The sequence below is a fragment of the Macaca nemestrina genome, chromosome 14 (genome assembly GCF_043159975.1).
Source record: "Macaca nemestrina isolate mMacNem1 chromosome 14, mMacNem.hap1, whole genome shotgun sequence".
NCBI lineage: Eukaryota > Metazoa > Chordata > Mammalia > Primates > Cercopithecidae > Macaca > Macaca nemestrina.
In genome coordinates, this window is record NC_092138.1 from 109,564,600 (window position 1) to 109,583,381 (window position 18,782).

Consider the following 18,782-nt stretch of genomic DNA (forward strand, 5'->3'; position numbering starts at 1 on the left):
TTTGTCGCCATGTTTGTTGTGGGCAGGCGCCTGAGGCTGACGGCTTGCGAGCTGGGCACCGCGGTGCGCTGGAGCTAGAGATTCCGAAAGGGAGATCGGGCAGTTTGCTCTGGAGACGTCTGAGAAGAGGGGTTGCTCCCGTGATCCCAGGCCTAGCTGTTTCCCATACTCCTTTATCGTGAGTGTCACCCCGGTCCCCAACACCCAATCCCAGAGCCCCGCCCCTCCCCTGAGGGGTCCGTTGTCCCATTCCGAGACCCCAGTACCGCAGCGACCCCTGCCCCCTCCAGCACTTGGTGTGTGCACTTTAGTTATCAAAACAGTCTATTTATGTGGAAATCCAGTCCCGCTTTTCATTCTGAGAGTCCGCGGTTCCTAGAGCCTCAGACTTCGTCATCCCGGTCTGCGTGACTTTCTGAGATTCTGAGTTTGTCCCCAGCACCTGCGTTTGAAGGAGACCAGACTCCGGCTCCGCCCGGCCCGTGCCGGGTGGTCTGCGGCCCCGAGTCCGTGACCAAGCCCTCCGAGTGATCAGCCTGCCCTCGGGTGCACCCGCGGTTCCCAACGTGGGGGACCCCTCCATCCGCAAAGCCAGGTCAGCCACTGCCCACCCCACCCCAGGAAATATGGATGTGGCCCTCCCCCCGCATCTAGGCTGGACGTCGGAAAGGGAGGGACAGGCATGTGGGGCAGCCTGGAAAGAGCTGATCTTCTGGGAGGGGTGGGAGAGCGATGGTGGTTGGGAGGAAGTCGGGGGGAGGGCTGCACATCGGGAAGGGGGTGCAGGAGGGTTAGTGACTGGGGAGCAGAAGGGTAAGTGCTGGTCATCAGGGAGTGATGGGAGAGGGCTGTTTTCAAACCATTCCCCATCCTTGCAGGCAGGTGGAGTGACAAGAAGGTCCTGAGCTGGCTCTGCAGGCCTGGCTGCCTCCCCAGACAGCCCCGCCCCTGTGGGTGCAGAGCTGCCATCTCTGCCCATCCCTCTGAGGACTGGGTGTATGTCTTCTTCAGCTGCATCTCCTCCCAGGGCTGTCTTCTCCCTAGCTCCTCTAGTGGGCCCTGAATCAATGCTGCTTGCATGTGGGTGCTTTGTGGCTCACATTTATTGAGCACTCGTGTGCCAGGTCCTGTATTATGCACTTGACATATATGAAGTCATTGGATCCTCACAGAAGCCAGTGTTGATAGCATGGTTACTTAAACTTTACAGATGAGGAAACTGAGGCTCTGAGAGGTGAACCAAGGTGACCTCAGCGGTCGTGGGTGGCAGATCTCGGATTCAAATCCAGTTCTCTTTCATCCCAAAGCCTGTGCTGCTCACCATGCACTTCCCTGGGTGATTGCTTCCTGGCTCATTGCCATCCCTTATCCTGCTCTGATATTTACAGACACTGTGCAGGCCCTGGGCAGGCAGTGAGCACCTGGCTCTGAGTTCAGGACAGTGTACTTCATGTGTGCCAAGTTATGTGAGCACCAAGGAGTCAGGCAAATCCCACAGGTCAGGACTTGAGAGACCACAGTTCCAGGCTGCAATCCAGGCTGTACAGCCAGGCCACTGAACTTAATAAGCATTTGCTTCTTCACTTTATTTATTTATTTATTTATTTATTTATTTATTATTATTTTCTGAGACAGAGTCTCCCTCTGTCACCCAGGCTGGAGTGCAGTGGCGTGATCTCGGCTCACTGCAACCTCCACCTCCTGGGTTCAAGTGATTCTCGTGCCTCGGCCTTCCAAGTAGCTGGGACTACAGGCGCACGTCACCACGCCCAGCTACTTTGTGTATTTTTAGTAGAGACGGGGTTTCACCATGTTACCCAGGCTGGTCTCGAACTCCTAGGCTCAAGTGACCCACCCGTCTTGGCCTCCCAAAGACCTGGGATTACAGGCATGAGCCACCACACCCGGCCTGTTTCTTCACTTTAAATAGGGATATGGTGAGAATAAAATGGAATAATAACTGAGGGTGGTAAGCTGAGGATTGCTTTTTAATTTGTATTCACCACAGAGGTCTCTTTGATCATGATGTAGTTGAGCTCCCCAAGGTCCTGGCTGGCTCTAGTTTGTTCCTGCTGATCCCGCTCCGACAGTCTAGGGGGCTGGAAGTGATTCATTGGCAGAGTCTGTTAGAGTCCCCAAAGAACAGTCTTGGAAAGCGCCTGAGGAAACTTCTCTAAGTTTCCCCAGAACAGGAAAAGGATAATGCCAAGACCTCACTATGGGTCGGTGGCAAATATGGGCCCCAACCCGGGTCATCTGCTTGTCTTTGTCTCCACCTCATCCTGCTGCTTAATGTTTAGTCAACAAAGAACAAGGAGTACTGAGCACCTGTTGTGGGCTCAGGACACTGACAGAAGGACTAGAAAGACGCATCCCCTGACCCCATGGAACTCACTAGAAAGATGCAACCCCTGACCCCATGGAACTCACTAGAAAGATGCAACCGCTGACCCCATGGAACTCACTAGAAAGATGCAGCCCCTGACCCCATGGAACTCACTAGAAAGACGTGGCCCCTGCCCCCATGGAACTCCGTGGAACTAGGAAGATGCAGTCCCTGGCTCCATGGAACTCATTAGGAAGACAGCCCCTGGCCCCATGGAAATCACTAGAAAGACGCAGCCCCTGCCTCCATGGAACCAGTACTAGAAAGACGCAGCCCCTGGCCCCATGGAACTTGCTAGATAGATGTGACTCCTGACCCCAATGAACTCACTAGAAAGACATGGCCCCTGCCTCCGTGAAACTCACTAGAAAGACACAGCCCCTGCGCCCATGGAATTCACTAGAAAGACGCAGCCCCTGCGCCCATGGAACTCATTAGAAAGATGTGACCCCTGACCCCATGGAACTCACTAGAAAGACACAGCCCCTGCACCATGGAACTCACTAGAAAGACACGGCCCCGGCCGGGCGCGGTGGCTCAAGCCTGTAATCCCAGCACTTTGGGAGGCCGAGACAGGCAGATCACGAGGTCAGGAGATCAAGACCATCCTGGCTAACAAGGTGAAACCCCGTCTCTACTAAAAAATACAAAAAACTAGCCGGGTGAGGTGGTGGGCGCCTGTAGTCCCAGCTACTCAGGAGCCTGAGGCAGGAGAATGGCTAAACTCGGGAGGCGGAGCTTGCAGTGAGCTGAGATCTGGCCACTGCACTCCAGCCTGGGTGACAGAGCGAGACTCCGTCTCAAAAAAAAAAAAAAAAAAGACACGGCCCCTGCACCATGGAACTCACTAGAAAGACACGGCCCCTGCCTCCATGAAACTCACTAGAAAGACACAGCCCCTGCGCCCATGGAACTCACTAGAAAGATGTGACCCCTGACCCCATGGAACTCACTAGAAAGACACAGCCCCTGCCCCATGGAACTCACTAGAAAGATGCAGCCCCTGCCCCCGTGGAATTCACTAGAAAGACACAGCCGCTGCCCCTGTGGAACTCACTAGAAACATGCAGTTGCTGTCCCCGTTGAACTCACTAGAAAGACACAGCCCCTGCCCCCTTGGAACTCACTAGAAAGACGCAGCCACTGCCTCCATGGAACTCACTAGAAGGATGCAGCTGCTGCCTCCATGGAACTCATAGTCCAACAGACCAGCTGCATACTTTGTGTTACGGCGCTACCTGTCCTGGGTGTTGGGGGCTGTGACAAATTCCCCAGTTCCTAACTTCTCTCCTGTGCCCCAGGGTCCTCCAGATCGCTCTGCGAAAAGGGAAGGATGCCACTCTTCTTCCGGAAGCGGAAACCCAGTGAGGAGGCTCGGAAGCGCCTGGAGTACCAGATGTGTTTGGTGAGGGAAAGTGGGTTTCCTCTAACTCTATCCCAACTCCTCCTCAGTCCCCAAGGAGTAGGCCTCCGCACTGCCCCCGACAAGCCATGCTCCCTCCCCCACCTGCAGAAGAAATAGCTGACTTAGACCCAACAGATGAGGTCCCCTGTCAAGGGTGCTTCTCCCCTGTAGACTGAGCGCACTGTCATTGCTTTTCAGTTCCTCATCCCTCTGGGCCTCAAGCTCCGGGAAAGCAGGCGTCATTGGTTCACTGGACCGGTGGAACCAGATAGTGTCTATGGTCCTTTGCTGCTGCTTACGTGTATGTTCTTTGCCTGGCTTGTCCACTCTGCAAAGATGTTTTGTCTTAATACTTTTTAAAACTTCTTTTTATCCTTAGGCAAAAGAAGCTGGGGCAGATGACATTCTCGACATCTCTAAATGTGAGCTCTCAGAGGTAAACTGAGCATAGTGTTGGGCTGTGAATTGGATCTGTCCCATTTTCTTGGATCACATGTCCCTAGGAAAGACAGAGGTGGACTAGGGCTTTAGAAAGGCCAGAAGCTCTAGTCATGAGATGTTTCCTTAGATTTTGTTCTTGTGCAAAAGAATTGAGATGGTACTTTGGCCTCAGTATAACATAGTCGCCAAGAGTCAAGAAGTCTAGGTAGAAAATGTACCCATAGACTCCTAGGTTGCTGGAAGGGCCTGGCATTCTCCAGCCCCTGAAGGGGTTCACAATGGGGACAGGGTGGGTGGGGCAGGGCAGTCTCCTGCTAGCTGACTGGGGGAAGGCCTGGCCACATCCCCAGCACCGCTGCTCGCCAGCCTTGCCCCTGGGCTCAGCACTGCCACCTGCTGTGGCGTTCTGCCCTTGTTCACCTCCTGCCTGTCTCTTCCTCACGTGAATGCCACTCAGAGAACAAGCTAAACATTGGCAGGAGGGGAGACACTTACTTTTCTTTATCTTATCTTAGATTCCATTTGGAGCTTTTGCAACATGCAAAGTTCTGCAGAAGAAGGTGAGCTGGAACTTCATCTTCAGAGACTTGCTTATTGCATGTCTGCTTGTTTGAACCCACAAGGGACTTTGAGGCGCTGTCTCCCCAGCGTAGACACCTCCTTTCTCTCTGCTTCTTACGCTTTTGGCCTGCAGCAGGTGATTTCACAGAGAGGAGAGTAGGCTTTGGGGTTGGACCTTCCTGTGTCACATTCTGACTCTGCCTTCTCTCACTGGCTTTGTGACTTGGGCAACTTCCTTAAACTCTTACTTCTCCATTTCTTCACCTGTGAAATGAAGACATTCATAGTTCTCCTCCCCGAGGTACTGTGAGAATTAAATGAGTGGTAGATAGTTAGATAGAGAGAGAAATATACTGAGTGTAATGCCTGCCACATAGGAAAGGCTTATGAGCCCCGGTGTTCATAATAATAGAAACTCACCCCTTTTATTCTGGTCACGCAGGGGAGATTCTGAGGGGAATGAATGATTTTTCAGCAGAGCATTGCAGCTTTGAATGCAGATGGGCAGAAGCACTCTAAGTGAAGTATCTAAATGAGAATACGAAAAAAAAAAAAAACAAGCGTTCCATGCTAACAGAGTAGTAAGCTCCTTGGCGCTGGAAGTGTTTTTTTTTGTTTGTTTGTTTGTTTTTTTAAGATGGACACTCTGCTCCGTCACCCAGGCTGGAGTGCAGTGGCGCAATCTCAGCTTACTGAAACCTCCACCTCCTGGGTTCAAGCGATTCTCCCGCCTCAGCCTCCTGAGTAGCTGGGATTACAGGTGCCCACCGCCACACCCAACTATTTTTTGTATTTTTAGTAGAGATGAGGTTTTGCCATGTTGGTCAGGCTGGTCTCGAACTCCTGACCTCAAGTGATCACCCACCTTGGCCTGTCAAAGTGCTGGGATTACAGGCGTGAGCCACCATCCCAAGTCTGTGCTGGAAGTGTTAGGCAGTGGTCGATGACTAAGAAAAATAGGAGTAGATGACCTGGACTGAGCCCTGGCCCGTGTGCCAGCTCTGGATGTTTTGCGCATGAGCTTGTATTTAACATCATGGCAGCCCTGGGAGGCAGGCACTTGATTATTCTCTATTTTCCACGTGAAGATGCTGGTGCTGGGAAGGTTATGATCAGAATGGCTGCAGGGGGATCCCTTCTCAGAATGGAAGGTTTAGACCTCTAAGGTCTCTGTCACCCTTGAAGATCCAGATTTTAAGGAAGGGCATCAGATTCCCCATTGGGAGAGTTCATGATCCTGACCCGCATCCCCTGCTCCTGTCGTGGTGTCTGGGAGAGCAAGATGGCGGGGCGTAGCAGGGCACTGGGCTGGCTCCCATGCCCTTAGCCTGCCATGCCTGCTTCTCTTCCTCAGCCCAACATGGCCGCACATCTCTCCACACAGGTGCTGATCGTCCACACGAATCACCTCACTTCCCTGCTTCCCAAATCCTGCAGCCTCCTGAGTCTGGCAACCATCAAGGTACTGGGCCCTCCTCCCAGGCAGTTGGGGCTCTGCATGGGGTTCCAGGCGGCAGCTGAGCACCTGCTCCCTTTGGGCTGCCTCTTGTATGTCAGTGGGGCCTCATCTACCTGTCAATCTGGGATTTGATCAGCATGGTTTATTGGATACTCCTGTGGGCTGTGTGTGGGATAGGGTGACAAAGATGACCAGCCACAGGCCCTGTCCCCAGGGAGTTTACATGCTAGGAGGAAAGCCAAATGACAAACTCATGGCGAGTCAGCTAGCAGAGGGCGAGGAAACTGACACTTCCAGGCAAGAAGGAAGAGGAGGGACGCCCAGGTGATCCGGAAGGACTTCCTGCTGACTGTGAGCTCCTCCCTGGACAGGCTGGGAGGCATTCACAAGATGTGGGCGGTGTGAGCCCAGGGTTGTTCTGTACAGACCTGAGCTTGGGAGAGTGGTATGCACCTTCAGAGGAGCCCTGCAGCACAGGCCCAATCTGTTATACTATATTGTTCAGGGAATAATGACAAGAGAAAAGCCTGTATGTGTTCACTACTGATGGGTTTTTTTTGTTTTTGTTTTTGTCTTTTTTTAGTATTTTCGACCTGAGTTTGGTTGAATCCGTAGATATGGAACCCATGGATGTGGAGAGTACCTGTGTATGCACATGTATAAATATTTCTCCAAGGCCTTTTTTTGTGCATTTTCCTTTTTAAAAAATTAGCGGTCAGTTGTAGTGGCTCACACCCGTAATCCTAGCACTTTGGGAGGCTAAGGCAGGTGGGTCACTTGAGGTCAGGAGTTCGAGACCAGCCTGGCCAACATGGCGTTCCATCTCTACTAAAAATACAAAAAATCCCAGCAGAGCATGGTGGCACATGCCTGTAATCCCAGCTGCTTGGGAGGTTGAGGCACGAGAATCACTTGAACCCAGGAGGTGGAGGTTGCAGTGAGCTGAGATCGTGCCATTGCACTCCAGCCTGGGTGACAGACAGAGACTCTGTCTCAAGATTAAAATAAAATAAAATAAAATAGTAATTAGCAAGTACAGTTAAGCAAAGGGGGAAATGGCCAGGCACGGTGGCTCAAGCCTGTAATCCCAGCACTTTGGGAGGCCGAGATGGGCGGATCACGAGGTCAGGAGATCGAGGACCATCCTGGCTAACCCGGTGAAACCCCGTCTCTACTAAAAAATACAAAAAACTAGCCGGGCGAGGTGGCGGGCGCCTGTAGTCCCAGCTACTCGGGAGGCTGAGGCAGCAGAATGGCGTAAACCCGGGAGGCGGAGCTTGCAGTGAGCCGAGATCCGGCCACGGCACTCCAGCCTGGGCGACAGAGCCAGACTCCGTCTCAAAAAAAAAAAAAAAGCAAAAGGGGAAACATCTATAATTTTACACTGTGGAGTATCACTATCAGTATTTTATCGCATATTTGAAAGTTTTTTCTATGCAAATATATATTTATACAATGGGGTGTTTCTTTTTAACATATTAGTATCTAGGCATACTGTTTTATAGCATAGTTTTTCAATCAACGGTAAAAATAAATATACGTAAAATAAGAAAGTGGTAAAATGGTTTGAGAAGGAAAATGAGGTGGGAATTATCCACACAGAGTGGGAAAGGAGGGGCAGGCCCTCTGTTTCTGCACTGGGGGTGTGAGGTGGCCCCAGCCCCTCCGCGCTGCTCTGGAGCCCGGAGTCCAAGGGACTTTCTCACTTGGAGACTCACAGGGGTCTTCCTTCTGCAGGTTCTAGATCTCCACGATAATCAGCTGACAGCCCTTCCTGACGATCTGGGGCAGCTGACTGCCCTCCAGGTAAGGCTGCGGAAACAGAAACCCACCTCAGATGGCCCTAGTGAGACCAAGCAGTCACTCAAGCCTGGAATGTTCTGGCTGGGCTCCAGCCAGTGGAAGCAGGCTGCACTCAGTGCCAGCTCCACCCTCCCCTTGGCTCTTTAGTTTTTGTTGTTGTTTTTGAGACAGTGTCTCACTGCATTGCCCAGGCTGGAGTGCAGTGGCGCCATCTCAGCTCATTGCAACCTCTCCCTGCCGAGTTCAAGTGGTTCTTCTCCCTCAGCCTCCCTAGTAGCTGGGATTACAGGAGTGTGCCACCGCGCCCGGCTAGTTTTTATATTTTTAGTAGAGATGGTGTTTTGCCATGTTGGCCTGGCTGGTCTCGAACTCCTGACCTCAGGTGATCCACCCACTTTGGCCTCCCAAAGTGCTGGGATTATGGGTGTGAGCCACCACGCCTGACCAATTGCTACCACTTTGAGCCGCAATAAATACCTTGATGTAGGACTTTTTGTATGTATTTTTTTTTTTCTCACTCTGTCACCCAGGCTGGAGTGCAGTGGCACCATCTCAACTCCCTGCAACCTCCGCCTTCCGGGTTCAAGAGATTCTGCCTCAGCCTCCTGAGTATCTGGAATTACAGGCACACACCACCACACCTGGATAATTTTTGTATTTTTCAGTAGAGATAGGTTTTCACCATGTTGGCCGGGCTGACCTCAAACTCCTGGCCTCAAGTGATCCGCCCGCCTTGGCCTCCCAAATTGCTGGAATTACAGGCGTGAGCCACTGCACCTGGCCAGTAGGTGTATTTTTATAGAATTGCTGCGTTCACTAATTTGGAGCTTTTGGATACCTGACAGTAACTCATAACATCCTTTGGTTCATAAAATATTCATCTTCTCATTATTTTTAATGGCTACTTAGCTTTCCATTGCGTCTTTTTTTTTTTAATTTTCTGAGATGGAGTCTCGCTCTGTCACCAGGCTGGAGTACAGTGGCATGATCTCGGCTCACTGCAATCTCTACCTCCCGGGTTCAAGCGATTCCCCTGCCTCAGCCTCCTGAGTAGCTGGAATTACAGGCACATACCACCACGCCCAGCTAATTTTTTGTATTTTAGTAGAGACGGGGTTTCACCATGTTGACCAGGATAGTCTCGATCTCCTGACCTCGTGATCCACCCACCTCAGCCTCCCAAAGTGCTGGGCGTGAGCCCAGCCCCTATTGCATCTATTTTTAATGGTTACTTAGTGTTTCATCCTGTTGGCCTCGGTCACCTCAAGGTGCTACCTTCTGGAGGGAGTACAGCTTTGGAATCCAACAAGCCCAGGTTCAGTCCCAGCACCACTACCAGCCTGAGGCCTTGGGTGGATCACAAAGCCTTGGGGCAGCCAGGTTTCCTTTTCCTTAACGCTGGGGGAACTAGAGCCTCCTGTGCGGCCTCCCCAGATCCCGGAGTCTGTAGTCCCCTTTTCCCTCCCTCCCTGATGGTGGGACAGTTACTGAGCATTTTGTGGTCGGTATGAGTGCTGGAACCTCAGCCAGAAGCGGTTCAAGGCCTGGCTGTGCTGTCCTGAGCACATGACTTCACTACCCTGAGCTTTGTTTTTTTCCTATCTCCAGCAGAAACTTAAGAATTTCTGTCTTCCTCAAGGGCCGGCAGGGGGAGACAAGGGCTTGTGTGTATAGTGCCTGGGTGCCCTGACCTGGCAGGGCGAGGGGTGCAGGGGTCATCACTGTGGTCTGTGTGTGGGTTCTCATGTCACCTCTTCCTTTTTAGTTTTTTTTTTTTTTTTTAAGATGGAGTATCGCTCTGTTGCCCAGGCGATGCAATGGCACCATCTCAGCTCACCGCAACCTCTGTCTCCCGGGTTCAAGCGATTCTCCTGCCTCAGCCTCCCGAGTAGCTGGGACTACAGGCGTGTGCCACCATGCCCAGCTAATTTTTGTATTTTCAGTAGAGATGGGGTTTCACTATGTTGGCCAGGCTGGTCTTGAACTGCTGACCTTGTGATCCACCTGCCTTGGCCTCCCAAAGTGCTGGGATTACAGGCATGAGCCACTGCGCCTGGCCACCTCTTCCTTTTTCTTAGGTCTTAAACGTGGAAAGGAATCAACTGATGCAGCTCCCGCGTTCCATTGGGAACCTGACCCAGCTCCAGACTCTCAATGTTAAAGGTAGGGACCAAGAAGCTGTGTCCGTGTGACCCTCCATCAGCTCTGGGCAGTCCTGGCCGGGATCCACAAACTGCCCTGCCCCAGAGCCATTGAGCGGGAAGGCAGCCAGTCTCCAGGGGTCGCTGTAAATGGACTGACTCCTGCTGGGTCAGCTGTCTCCGTGGTAACCAGAGACAGGCTGTCGGGAGTGTTCCTGTGGCTCCTCGGAGCCAGGGCTGTGTGGCTGCAGTAAGGTTCTGAGCAGCGCTTCCATCTCCAGCGACACAACAAGCCTCCCGAGGAGTCCACGGGGCAGGCCGAGGGCGGTGGTACCATCCCCAGTTTACACATGAGGAAAACAAGGCCCAGGAAATCGAATGTGACTAGCTCAAGAGCACCCAGTGGGATGGTGACAGAGCCAAGACTACCTCATAGGTGCCTTACCCGCAGGAGCGCTCTGCTCGCCACACCCAGCTCTTTGCTTTCTCCTCGCTGTCCTTAAGCACTTCCTGCACAGAGTGCCTCCATTTATCAACTGTAACATATGAGTAATGAGAACAACAGTGGCGCCCCATTGCTCAGTCATTACAGCGTGAGGGGCGCTGTGCGGAGGACCTCACACATCATCTACCTGAACCTCCAATCTCCCCATGTTCTTATAAGGCTGGGTAGCAGTGTTGTCCCCATTTTCCAGGTGAGAAAACTGGCACAGGGAGGCAAAGCCAGTTGTCTAAAGTCTCGTGGCTAGTAATTGGTGGAGTGGGGACTTGAACCGGAACTCCACCTTCTTGATGCTACGAAACCTCAGGACCTAGGACCTGGTGTGTGCCCCAGAGGTCAGAGTGGCTCCCAGCGGGCATCAGGCAGGAAGCTGGTGATGGAGATTTGGGGTGTTGAGCTGTGCTGTTGGGGTCTCCGCAGACAACAAGCTGAAGGAGCTTCCAGACACCCTGGGGGAGCTTCGAAGCCTGCGTACCCTCAACATCAGTGGAAACGAGATCCAGAGGTTGCCGCAGATGCTGGCTCACGTTCGAACCCTGGAGGTAAATGGGAAGCTGTTTTTGCCTGGGGTGCTCTCTGGCCTGCCCACCTCCCCTCTCCCACATTACCGAGTGCCTGCCCTGATCTCACGGTGCCAGGATCACACAGAGATCCCAAGGCATGGTCCTTGGAAGCTTGTAGAGAGGCCAATGTGTGAACATTCGCAATTATATGACTTTTGCTGCCATAATAGAGGCAGAAAAACATACATTAAGAAAGAAGAAGAAAGAAAGCTGAATCCAGAAGAGGCTGACACTTTAAGAAAGTTGTCGGTGGGGGAACAACACACACTGAGGCCTGTCAGAGCGGGGTTGTGGGGAGAGCATCAGGAAGAAAAGCTAATGAATGCTGGGCTTAGTACCTGGGTGATGGGATGATCTGTGCAGCAAACCACCATGGCACATGTTTACCTTTGTAACAAAACTGCACATCCTACACATGTACTCCTGAACTTAAAATAAAAGTTACAGGAGAAAAAAAAAAAAGTTGTGATATTCAAGCCAGACCTTGAAGGAGGAATAAGATTTCTGGGCTGGGTGCCATGGCTCACACCTGTAATCCTAGCACTTTGGGAGGCCAAAGTGGGTGGATCACTTGAGGTTAGGAGTTCGAGACCAGCCTGGCCAACATGGTGAAACCCTGTCTCTACTAAAAATACAAAAAATTATCCAGGCATGGTGGCACACACCTGTAATCCCAGCTACTTGGGGGAGGCTGAGACAGGAGAATTGCTTGAACCCAGGAGGCGGCGATTGCAGTGAGCCGAGATTGCACCATTGCACTCCAGCCTGGGCAACAAAGCAAGACTTCGTCTCCAAAAAAAAAAAAAAAAGATTCTGAGCAGACCTGGATAACAGGGGCAGCCCAGGTGCAGGAGGCAGGTGGTGGGAAGCACAGGTTGTCTCAGGGAGGGGCGGGGAAGTGATGTGGTTGGAAGCTGCTGAGCCTGTGTGATACGGGGCCCAGAAAGCTGGGAGGGAGAAAAGGAGGTAGGGAGCTGTCGGGATGCGGGTTCAGAATTACCCAGGCCAGGGGAGTTCTACAGGCTAGAAGTCCAAGTTCAAGGTGTTGGCAGGGCTGGTGACTTCTGAGGCCTCTCTCCTTGGCTCGGAGGTGCTGTCTTCCCTCCCTGTGTCTTCACTTCATCTTCCCTGTGTACGTGTCCGTGTCCAAATTTCCTCCTCTTAGAAGCACACCAGTCATATTGGATTAGGGCCCAGCCGAATGACCCCCTTTTAACTTAATTACCTCTTTAAAGATGCTATCTCCACATACAGCCACATTCTGAGGGACGGGGGATTAGGATTTCCACATAGGAACTTGGGAGGGGGACACAGTTCAGCCTATGACAGACACTGACAGGGGCTGCTGCTCAGGGAAAGTGGCTCTCACAGTCGTGCTCATGAGGTGGCTCACCTTCATCTGGGGCTTTCTAAGACTGGGCATAACCTGGAATCGCTCCATGAATCATCACAGAACTCTTGTGAGGCAGATACTATTGTGCTACTTTGTAGATGAAGAAACTGAGGCACGGGCAGTTTAAGAAACTTGCCCAAGGGCCACGCAGTCACTGACAGCAGAGATGGTTGTAAACCAGGCCATCTGAAGCTGATGCCTGTGCTCCCCACCTCTGAACAACTCGGCTTCTGCAACGCGGACTTCTCCATTCGTGGTGGCACGCAGTCTGGCCAGCATTCCGGAGTGGCCTGGAGTTGACCCCACTCTCAGCCAGCCCAGCCTGCCGAGCGGAGGCTTCTGTGTCAGAACGTGTGGGTGAGCACAGAGATAGCAGAGGAAGGACTGACCTTAGCAGCTGGGGCCCTCCTGCCTGAGGAAGGGCCGGCTGGGGAGACGGGCCGACATGGCCTGTCCTCTCTGCTGCCCACTGGAACCTTCTGCAGTGACGGAAATGTTCAGTGACTGTGCTGTCTAGAGCAGCAGCCGCTGGCCATGTGTATCTATCGAGCACCTGGAATGTGGCTTGTGTGTTCAGCCAGGAACTAAAAGTTTGATTTCGTTGAATTTTAATTAATTTATATTTTAATAGCCATGGGTCCTTGGTGGCTACCATTTTAGACAACACAGCTCAGAGCACGTTCCCAATCCTGAAGCCATCCTCGACATCTAGTAGGAGTTCTGGACACTTCAATTTTTTTTTTTCTTTGAGACAGGGCCTCATGCTGTCACCCAGGCTGAAGTGCAGTGACTCAGTCGTAGCTCACTGCAGCCTCAAACTCCTGGGCTCAAGAGATCCTCCTCCTCAGCCTCCCAAGAAATTGGAACCACAGGTGTACCCTATCACACTTGACTAATTTTTTTTTTTTTTTTTTTTTTTGAGACGGAGTCTCGCTCTGTCGCCCAGGCTGGAGTGCAGTGGCCGGATCTCAGCTCACTGCAAGCTCCGCCTCCCGGGTTCCCGCCATTCTCCTGCCTCAGCCTCCCGAGTAGCTGGGACTACAGGCGCCCACAACCGCGCCCAGATAATTTTTTGTATTTTTAGTAGAGACGGGGTTTCACCGTGGTCTCGATCTCCTGACCTTGTGATCCGCCCGCCTCGGCCTCCCAAAGTGCTGGGATTACAGGCGTGAGTCCCCGCGCCCGGCCTAATTTTTTTATTTTTCATAGAGATGAGGTCCCACGATGTTGCCCAGGCTGGTCTCAAAGTCTTGGGCTTAAGCAATCTTCCCGCCTTGCCTCCCAAGTGGGTGGGATTACAGGCGTGAGCCACCGCACCCAACGTAGACACTTCATTTTATTTTGATTCCATAAAAAAAAAATCTTTTGAGTTTCTTGGTGGCAACTCGGACAAACCTTTTAGGGTGAGATAACCATTCTGAGTTCAGGCCATACTGTGGGCAAGATCTTCTTCAGGTGTCACCCATACCGCCTACCAAACAGCTCACCAGGTCAGTAATACTGCCTGTTTGGCTATGAGGGGACCACAGCCCTGGGACGCTAAGGGGCCTGATCAAGCAAACACACGGCCAGCATGCGATGGGCCAGTATCCGAAGCCACAGCGGTGTCTGTGGCACAGCAGTGTCCAGTCACTGCTCCTGCTGCCCACTATGAGAATGCTCTATCATCTGTGCAGCTAACATGGCCACCCTGGCTACTTGTAGCTGCTGGGCCCTTGAAATGTGGTGACTGCAACCAACCATGGACCCAAACTTTAAATCAGATTTATTTTCAGTTAATTAAAATGTAACCGTAAATGGCCACACGTGGCTTGTAGCCAGCATCCTGGTATAGCCCAGAGTCTGTGCCCTTAAGCCACCTCGCTTTACTGATGGTGGCTAAGAGCACCCATGTGGGGTTTATTTGCTTCCTGGTATGGGGGTTTCTGCTGTTGGACCCTCAGCATCTGGGCGGTCAGTTCCTCTTTCCTGGGGCAGTCTCCCACTCCCCTGTGCAAAGCACGTTCACTCAACACCCCCCGTGTGAGGGCTGGGCTGGCCAGGGCTGGGGCACCTGAGCCACCCTTCCCACCCAGCCACTTGTGCTACAGCAAAATCAGAGCTTCCCAGGCCTTCTCCTTTTCCAGAACTCCCCTGATACCCAGGCATAGAGGATATCAGTGCCTGCCAGCACTCGGTGGGATCGGAGGGCCTATGGGAAGTCAGAGTTTGGCAGGGGGAGGGCTGGGTCCAACACAACTCACACCGCGGACGGAGCAGTTCTGTGGCTGTGAGCTGAGGCCCCTGCTTCCTGGGCTTCATAAACACAGAGGCATCTGCCTGTGTGCACCAATAAACATTTGTCATTACATAATTTAAAATTCATACTGTATATTGTAAAAAAAAAAAAAATGCAAATATTAAGAAACATTTCTGCCAGGCATAGTGGCTCAAGCTTGTAACCCTAGCACTTTGGGAGGATGAGGTGGGTGAATCACTTGAGGTCAGGAGTTCAAGACCAGCCTGGCCAACATGGCGAAACCCCATCTCTACTAATTTAACAAAAATTAGCTGGGTGTGGTGGTGCGCGCCTATAGTTCCAGCTGCTCAGGAGGCTGAGGCAGGAGAATTGCTTGAACCGGGAAGGCAGAGGTTGTAGTGAGCCGAGATCATACCACTGCACTCTAGCCTGGGCCACAGAGCAAGACTTTGTTTCAAAAAATAATAATAATACCCCGTCTCTACTAAAAAATACAAAAAATTAGCCGGGCATGGTGGCGGGCGCCTGTAGTCCCAGCTACTCGGGAGGTTGAGGCAGGAGAATGGCGTGAACCTGGGAGGCGGAGCTTGCAGTGAGCGGAGATCACGCCACTGCACTCCAGCCTGGGCGACTGAGACTCCGTCTCAAAAAAAAAATAAATAAATAATAATAATAATAGTAGCATTTCATGTAGATAGTAACCCAGAATCTCCTTTTCGAGGAAACCACTTTGAGTTTGATATATATTCCTCCAATTTTTTTCTATAAAATATTAATGTGAAAGTGTATGAATGTATTATCTAACAAAGGAAGAATCATATATATATATATATTTTTTTTTTAATAGAGTTGGGGTCTCGCTATGTTGCCCAGGCTGGTCTCGAACTCCTGGGCTCAAGTGATCCTCCCACCTTGGCCTCCCAAAGTGCTGGGATTACAGGCATGAGCCACTGCACCCAGCCAGTGGAATCATATGCTATATGCTATCCTATAACTTCTTTTTTTTCACTCACTTATGTATTTATCCAAAGTGAACTGAGAGGCCGGGTGCATGACTCACACTGTAATTCCAGCACTTTGGGAGGCGGGCGAATTGCTTGGGTCCAAAACTTTGAGACCAGCCTGGGCAACATAGTAGGACCTTACCTCTACAAAAAAAATACAAGAGTTAGGCATGGTGCTGCGTGCATATAGTCCCAGCTACTCAGGAGGCTGAAGTGGGAGGATCGCTTAAACCTGGGGAGGTCGAGACTGCAGTGGTCATGCCACTGCACTCCAGTCTGGGCGATGGGAGGGAGAACTTGTCTTAGAAAAATGTAAAAAAGTGCTTGCTTCTGTTGTACCCAAGCGAGTTATAGAGAAACGCCACACTTGAGACAAATTAAGGAGTACTTTATTAGCCAGCTACCAAGAGGCGGCTAACGCTGAAAATTCTCTTGGCCCTGAGGAAGGGGCTAGTTTTGTGTTTATACCATGGTCTAAATAGGGGAGGAGGGAGTTTAGCTGAAGCAATTTTTACAGAAGCAGAACTGTCAAAAAGTTAAAAAATTAATTGGTTACAAAAGCAGTTACAAAAAATAAGCAGTTCCAGGTGCAGGGGCTTAAACTATCACAGAGAGATAAATGCCGGGGCTTTGTGTGTCATCCACCGCGCGGGCCTCCCCAGGAGCTGCTGGTGCAGCTTGCCTCTATATCTTATCAGTAAGTGCGTTCCTACATGTGCTTTGAGTCAGTTTACACTAGTTATGCCCTTAAGGGAGGGAGGTAAAAGGGGCTGCAGGTGAAGAAACTGAAATGGAGTCTGTCCGGCTCTGTCTCTGCTAGGAGAGTCACTCCGGTTAAAACAAGGTAGGGTATCACACTGCCTGCCTGCAGTCATCCCGGGCACTAGGAATGCAGCTGTAAGTAACAAGATAGCTCAGTCACCTCTGCTCTCAGGCCATGCCTGCTGGGTGGAGGCGACAGAGGACACACAAATTGGTAAGGAAATCGTGTGGTCTCTGGTTGCACTGGTAGTGAACTGCACAGTAAAGCAGGTTCCCCTTGTGTCTGCAGATGCTGAGCCTCGATGCCTCGGCCATGGTCTACCCACCGCGGGAGGTGTGTGGTGCCGGCACCGCGGCCATCCTGCAGTTCCTCTGCAAAGGTAAAGCCAGGCCACCGCCTCCTCCCCTCACTGAGGAACCATGACCCCCACGGCCACCCTGTGCCAGCCCAGGCTGGGGAACAGCAGAGACAGAAAGAAATGGCCACAGTGCCTACCTGTTTGGAGTTCGAGGTCTGGCAACGGAAGCAGGCAAAACAAGCGATTAGACAGGGAAAGAGTTTCAGACTGTGGTTATGGGAGTACAGTGGCGCGGCTGATATATTTTGGGGCCATGGGGAAGGCCTGTCTTTGAGAGTGTGGCTCCACTGACACGGAGTCATGGTTAAGATTTAGAAAAAAGCAGAAAGCTGTTCCGCCAGCAGATGCATATGGAAGGGCCTTGATGGGAAGTTTGACAGAGAGAGGGCCAGTGTAGCTGGAGTGAGGAAGCAGAGAGAAGAGAGATGGGGGAAGCCAAAGACCGTGCCCGGGCCCAGTGTCCAGTGGGAGAGCATGTAATCAGTCATTAGGCTGCAGGGAGGAGAAGGGATTGGAGGAGGAAAGAAAGAGTGCAGGAGGGGACCAGTTAGGAGGCTGTCAGGTCATCCAGGAGAGAGATGCACAGCAGAAGGAGCTAAAACCCGAAGCCAGCACTGGCGGGAGGCGGGAGGAGAGCAGGATGCCCTGTCAGGCCGGAAGTTCTCAGTGGTTCTAGTCACCTGTGGGACTTTCAGAACGCAACCAAGACACACATGCACACATGCCTACGATAACCTGACTTACCGTGGCCATTGCAAAACAGTGGGGAAGGATGCTCTTTTCAATAGCTGATTCTGGATCAACTGAATGTCCCTGTGGAAAAAATGAACTTTAACCTCTTCCTTAAACAGGAGGCAGGCAGTACTCATTATAAAAGATTGGTACATTAGATTTAATTAAGGCCAGACATGGTGGCTTGCGCTGTAATCCCAGCTCTATGGGAGGCCAAGGCAGGAGGATCTAGAGCCCAGGAGTTTGAGACCAGCTTAGGCAACATGGTGAAACCCTGTCTCTACAAAAAAAAAAAAAAATACAAAAATCAGCCAGGTGTGGTGGCGTATGCCTGTGTTCCCAGCTACTTGGGAGAGTGAGGTGGAAGGATCACTTGAGCCTGAGCTGTGATGATGCCACTGCACTCCAGCCTGGAGCAAGACTCCAACAGAGCGATACCCTATCTCAAAAACAAAAACAAACAAATAAAAAAAATGGTTTGATTAAAATATAATTTCTCTTCCTCAAAAGATACCATTTAGGGAAAGAAAAGCAAAGCCATAAAGTTAGAGATGATATTTGCAATACATATATATCCAACAGAGGACTGGGATCTGGACTATAAACAGAAATCCTACAGATCCACGAGGAAGACATTAGCAAAAGACTTGACTAAGAATTTTTACAAGAGAATGTCCACACAGTGGCTCGCACCTGTAATCCCAGCACTTTGGGAGGCTGAGGTGGGCAGATAACCTGAGGTCAGGAGTTTGAGACCAGCCTGGTCAACATGGTAAAACTCCGTCTCTACTAAAAATACAAAAACTAACTGGGCATGGTGGCAGGCACCTGTAATCCCAGCTACTTAGGAGGCTGAGGCAGGATAATCGCTTGAACCTGGGAGGCGGAGGTTGCAGTGAGCTGAGATTGTGCCACTGTGCTCCAGTCTGGGTGACAGAGCAAAATTCTATCTCAAAAAGAAAAAAAAAAGAGAGAGAGATGAGATACAGATAACGAACAGTATCTGAAAAAAGTGCACAACATCATCTTAAT

General features: G+C 51.3%; 1 protein-coding gene across 4 annotated transcripts in view; it reads left to right on the plus strand.

Annotated features, from left to right (window-relative positions):
• Window positions 1-18,782, plus strand: part of LOC105463949 (leucine rich repeat and sterile alpha motif containing 1) — a 54,173-nt gene continuing 35,391 nt past the window's right edge. For 2 of the 4 annotated variants that reach the window (XM_011711434.3, XM_011711436.3), the window contains exons 1-10: window positions 1-178; window positions 440-595; window positions 3,688-3,791; window positions 4,171-4,227; window positions 4,748-4,792; window positions 6,148-6,255; window positions 7,990-8,058; window positions 10,134-10,218; window positions 11,119-11,240; window positions 16,949-17,039. In XM_011711434.3, coding sequence (XP_011709736.1) covers window positions 3,720-3,791; window positions 4,171-4,227; window positions 4,748-4,792; window positions 6,148-6,255; window positions 7,990-8,058; window positions 10,134-10,218; window positions 11,119-11,240; window positions 16,949-17,039 — 649 coding nt within the window. In that variant the 5' untranslated portion in view covers window positions 1-178; window positions 440-595; window positions 3,688-3,719. The remainder of the gene's footprint in view (window positions 179-439; window positions 596-3,687; window positions 3,792-4,170; window positions 4,228-4,747; window positions 4,793-6,147; window positions 6,256-7,989; window positions 8,059-10,133; window positions 10,219-11,118; window positions 11,241-16,948; window positions 17,040-18,782) is intronic. The other 2 variants (XM_011711435.3, XM_011711437.3) reach the window with 1 other exon arrangement.